The sequence below is a fragment of the Galeopterus variegatus genome, unplaced genomic scaffold, assembly GCF_000696425.1.
Source record: "Galeopterus variegatus unplaced genomic scaffold, G_variegatus-3.0.2 Scaffold569, whole genome shotgun sequence".
Lineage (NCBI taxonomy): Eukaryota > Metazoa > Chordata > Mammalia > Dermoptera > Cynocephalidae > Galeopterus > Galeopterus variegatus.
In genome coordinates this window covers 347,786-352,790 of record NW_007726680.1, presented here as the reverse complement: position 1 = coordinate 352,790, position 5,005 = coordinate 347,786, and the positions used below count along the sequence as shown (strand labels likewise).

Genomic DNA, 5,005 nt, shown 5'->3' with positions numbered 1-5,005 from the left:
TTTTAAAAAAAAAAAAAAAAAAAAAAAAAAAAAAAAAAAAAAAAAAAAAAAAAAAAAAAGAACTGACAGTTCACAGAGGAAATTAAAATTGTCAATCATAGGAAATGATGTTCAGCTTCACGAGTAAACAAGAAAATTGAAATTAAAATGAAATAACATTTAAAAAAATCCATTAGATTGGCAAAAATTCAAATCATTGGTAACTTTCACTTTTGGCCTATGGGGAAGTAGGTATTCTCATAGACTATGGGAATATATATTGGTTATATACAACTTTTAGAAGACAATTTGGCAGTATCCGTCAAAACATTTAATGCCACACCCTTCAAAACCACTAAATACATATAGTAATTCTATGTCTAAGAATACATCCTATAAAATGCTTAGACAAAGACTGTGTTCATCACAACATTGTTTGTAAGAGTGGAAAATGGAAAATAGCCTAAATGTCTAATCTCTAACACATGTATTAAGTGAAAAAATAAGTCACAGAGAAGGATGCATGATCTCATTTACATTAAGTCAAAAAGTAACATTTGAATGTACATATGAAAATATGCAGGAAGAGATCTAGGAGGATAAATATCAAACTGTTGCCAGGGTTACTTCTGGGAAGAGAAATGGGATTGTGGGGCGGGGGCGTGGGGAAGGTAGAAGAGGGGACAAAGAGTTGTGTAATGAGTAGGGACTTCAGTTTTTTACTTAATGTGTTATTGTATTGTTTGACTTTTTAAATAACTAACAGTCTAGTATGGTGGTTAAGAGCAGAGTCTTGATCCAGACTGCCTGGATTTGAATCCTATTTCTACTGTTTACAAGGTATGTGTTCTTGGGCAAGTTACTTAACCTCTCCTTCCCTCAGTTTTCTCATCCGTAAAATGGAGATATCTGTTATATCTGTCTCATAGAGTTGTTGTGAGGATCCAATAGGTTAATACATGTAAAACACTTAGCTCCTGGCACATAGTAAATGCTACATAAGTATTAGCTATTATTAGTTCTTACGTTAAAAAAAAAAAATCTCAACACCAACTCCAAGAAACATTCCTTTCATGACTCCCCTCCACTTATGATAAAGTTGAACCTCCTCAGCTTAGCATGCTGAACCCTGGAAGAACAAATGCAGGGGAGACTCCCAGACTCTTCTCTGACTGCTTATCCTCACTCTGCAACAATAATCAGTCCTGGTGGTTCGCAAACACACTGGGCTATTTCTATCTTCCTGGCCTGGACTGCCTCTCTCCATTTTCATTATCTTGCTAAGGCAAACCTTGGGGTTACCGCCTCCTGGAAGCCTGTCCTGACATCCCCACACTGGGGCAGATGGACACCTCTGTGCTCCTTACCCTGTATCTATCACCAGGATGTCAAGTTCACATAGTTTCATGGTTAGGTCACCTACTTCCATAAACCAGAGAAGCCTGTGTCTTATTGCTAGCACTGGACCTGGCGCGTCGTAGGTGCTTAGAAAATGTTTAGTAAATGAAGGAATAAATCAGAGAGAGTTGAGATCATAGAGGACAGAGAGGGTCAGTGTGGTAAAGGGGGTTAAAAAGTTCACAGGAGGTCAGAGAGGTCAGGGGTCAGAGGAGATTATCAAGTTTGGGGGTTAGTTCAGAAAGTTCAGAAAGATCAGAAGGGGAATGGAGATCAATGTGATTAAAAGATTGGGGGTTAGAGAGGTTAGAAAGTCAAAGTGGGGGAGATCATTGAGGTTAGAAGGGGTCAGAGGAGATAAAAAAAAGAGGATCAAGGACTCGGAAAATACCAACAGGTCAAGAAGGCCACAGACAAGCTCAGAAGAGACGTCAGTGTCTCACCACCGGGACAAGGTCCCAGGCCGGGGTGGGGCATAGCTGTCATGCCGGTGCAGCTTTAGGAAGTCTCTGCCAGGTCCCTGGGCCAGCTCAGTGATCTCTTGGCCCCACCACCGTGCCTGCCGGTAACTGCTACACTTGAGAATCAGGGACCTGGACAGGAACAATGAGATGGATCTCTAATCCTTGCCCTTCATATCTATGGTCTTGTCCAGAGACCTCCCCCCTCAGGATATTACCTCTTTCCCTCTTCCTCCCTTAGTCCCTAATCATTCCATAGGGACAAGGCATGTAACTGCCTTATTCACAGTTGGGTCCCAGCAACTAGAATTGTACCAGGCACTCAGGTTTGTTGAATGAATAAATGAATAAATGGGGTTCCTTTTCTTTGATATTGGGAGCCCATCCCCCAGCCTTATACTAACCTCCTCTCTCTGGGCCCAGACTCTAAGAGTAGTCCCAAGCATCTGGCTGGACCAGTTCCCTGGTTTAAAACTATGGCTGAGGGCTGGCTGGTTAGCTCACTTGGCTAGAGCATGGTGCTGATACCACCAAGGTCAAGGGTTTGGACCCCTTTACTGGCCAGCCACAAAAACCAAAACCAAAACCAAACAAAACAACATACAAAACTGTGGCCGAATCCAGGGGGGTGGCAAAGATTTCCTTTCTCCTGTGGTCTCTCCTACTCAACTCCCCTCATGGCTGACTCTCCATTCTCCAAGTGTCTCTCACACAGGAGAGGCCTTACCTGTGGGAGGTATCGATCCGCACCCCATACCGTGTCTCTGTGTCCCTATTCCCCACCTGCACCTCGAAGGCAGAATCGAAGAGCTGAACAAATGAGATGACGCCGGTCTCGAGGCACATGTACAGCAGGAAGGAGTCCTTCACCACCAGCCACCTGGAGCGGAAGGGCTCTGTGCATTCCTACCCGCCCTTGAGATCTCCTTCCTCACCCCCACCCACTGCCCAGCTGCTTGGCCCCAGCCCTCACCTCTTGGACCAGCGATAACAAACTTGGTCTCGGCCACAGCAGGTGAAGCCAGGAACGCGGTGGCCACCTGAGCGCTTCCGGATCACCCCCTCCCTGTAGGGACAATAAGGAAGAGAGGCTGGATGAAGATTCCAGGTCCCCAACCCACCCTGTACTGCTTGCCCCATTTTCAGGCAGTGACAGATTGAGAGTAAAAGGCTGGTGAGGGGTGTCAGACACTCACAGTCCTTTGCAGCCCAGGTCTGGGATAAAGGACAGCTGACTCACTTCCAGGAATTCTGTCTGCACAGGAAGACAAAGGCTCAGAGGTGAGACCTGGCTTTCAGCCCCTCAGACCCTACTGACCCTGGCCTTCTGCCCCCTTAGGGGTTGTCTGATTACCCTGCTCTACCTCCAAAGACCCAGGCATCCAGTTCCTGGACCTTACCATGGCATGGTAGTTGCGGTAGAAAGACATGGTCAGGAGGCGGTTGAGGTAATTCTCCAAATATTTCTGAAGTGGGGATTGTGGGGAGAGAAAGAGACAGATCGGACCACAGCCATTTGCACACCAAATGCCTTCCAAGAGGACTTGGTGTCTGCTCGCACCTGTTTGCTGGCTGCATGTCTGGTGGAGCCCTCAGGACCTGCTCGGGGTAGAGAGGGCATTTCTCTGTTGGCTGCCTCTCGGGCTGGAGAATAGGCAACGGCAAAGCTGAGAAAGGGATGGGGTGAGGTCAGGTAAGAGCTGGAAGGCTGGTGCCCAGGTTCCTGAAACACTGGAGATGGGGTCTTTAAGGAGGGGAGGAGGCTGGCAGAAGAAAGGCCCCCAACTCTGGGAATGGAGACATGAGAAGCAGAGAGGCTGCCAAGGGCATTTTGGGCATTCAGCCCGGCTGGGATACTGGCACAGAACCACAGACAGGGAGAGCTGAGCAGGGAAAGTTTTCTGGTAATTGAGGTCAGGGGAGGGGGCCCAGTGGGCAGAGCTGGGGGGAGAAAAGTGCCTGGGGAGGAAAAGTTGTGGCCTGGGGGTGAGACAGGTGGAAAGGAGTGATGGCTGTCACAGGGTAAGGGGCCCTGCCCTTCACAGGAAACAGTCCCGTTCCTCTCACCGGGCCAGGGGGAGCAGACTCATCAAGACTTTGTGTTTCAGGAGGTCCCGATGCAGATCCTGGAAATGACGGAACTTCTTCTTGGTTGTCCAGGTAAAGTCACCATGAGTCAAGCGGACAGAATAGAGAGTACAGGTTCCCACCTGGGGGGTGTGAGGAACTGAATCGATGTCCCCTGATTGGGTCCCTTCCCCCCACTCTGGCCAGCCCTCCCTTTACCCCCCTTCCTGGTGCCAGCCCAGCCACCTTGGATCCACTGGTGTATCTTTCAGTGCCCACCACGTGGGCTGTGACAGGGACCCCAGGGGCAAACACCAAGGGGTGCACTTTCAGAGGCTGAAGGTCATAGATGGCCAGAAAAGGGTGCATTCGGTCAGCTGGGAGGAAAGAAAACCGAAGAGTGTAGACCCCAGGAGGCCCCAGTCCCCTTGTCCTCCCCTCCCTGAAGGTGTACTCCCTGTGTACCTGGGTCCTCTCCCTCTCTCAGCGTGTCCACCTCATCGGACTCCATCTGTAACTGGCTGGAGTCCAGCTCGTCCCCAGAGGAGAAGAGGCCCTCCGGGATCGCCGTCATCCTGGGAATATGGGGAGGCCTCAGGGAGATGATGTGCCCTGCAGAACCTTACCTTCCTCCTCACCCCTCACGGTCCTGCATCTCCACACCGTGAGGGATCATCTTTCCCACCCACCTCTCTCTCTGATGACAGCCCCATCGGTCTACAACGCGACCCCCGGCTCTGCCGCCCCCCCCTCCCCCAAGCTCCGTCCTCTACCTCAGACCTTCATCCAGAATCCCTCTGCCCCACCCCTCGTCCCGTAACCAAGGCCCGGGGGAGCTCCAGCCAGGCCCGGATGGCCCCGAAGTGGGGCAGCGCAGAAGTCAGGGGAAGGGACCCCAAGTGGTCGAGAGGGCCCGGGGCCGCGGGGGCTCAAGCCAGGCCAGGCCGGCTGGGAGCAGGGGTCCAGGCGGGAATGAGGAAGTCACGCGCTCTCCCGCCCGGGAAAGAAACCCCGAAATCTGAGCGCGCGGCTGAGTCAGGAGGCCCCACAGCCCGAGCCCCTTCCCGTCCCCGCCCGATTTCCGGGGCCCGGAACCCCCG

At 50.7% G+C, this 5,005-nt stretch overlaps 1 protein-coding gene across 1 annotated transcript in view; it reads right to left on the bottom strand.

Annotated features, from left to right (window-relative positions):
- Positions 1-4,762, bottom strand: part of PLD2 (phospholipase D2) — an 11,834-nt gene extending 7,072 nt beyond the window's left edge. Inside the window, exons 1-10 of the mRNA XM_008570080.1 lie at positions 4,679-4,762; positions 4,371-4,480; positions 4,152-4,282; positions 3,906-4,048; positions 3,400-3,505; positions 3,239-3,304; positions 3,035-3,093; positions 2,812-2,904; positions 2,566-2,718; positions 1,821-1,970 (exon numbers count right to left, since the gene is read on the bottom strand). Of these exons, the coding sequence (XP_008568302.1) occupies positions 1,821-1,970; positions 2,566-2,718; positions 2,812-2,904; positions 3,035-3,093; positions 3,239-3,304; positions 3,400-3,505; positions 3,906-4,048; positions 4,152-4,282; positions 4,371-4,479 (1,010 nt within the window). The 5' untranslated portion in view covers position 4,480; positions 4,679-4,762. The remainder of the gene's footprint in view (positions 1-1,820; positions 1,971-2,565; positions 2,719-2,811; positions 2,905-3,034; positions 3,094-3,238; positions 3,305-3,399; positions 3,506-3,905; positions 4,049-4,151; positions 4,283-4,370; positions 4,481-4,678) is intronic.
- Between the last annotated feature and the right edge of the window lie 243 nt (positions 4,763-5,005).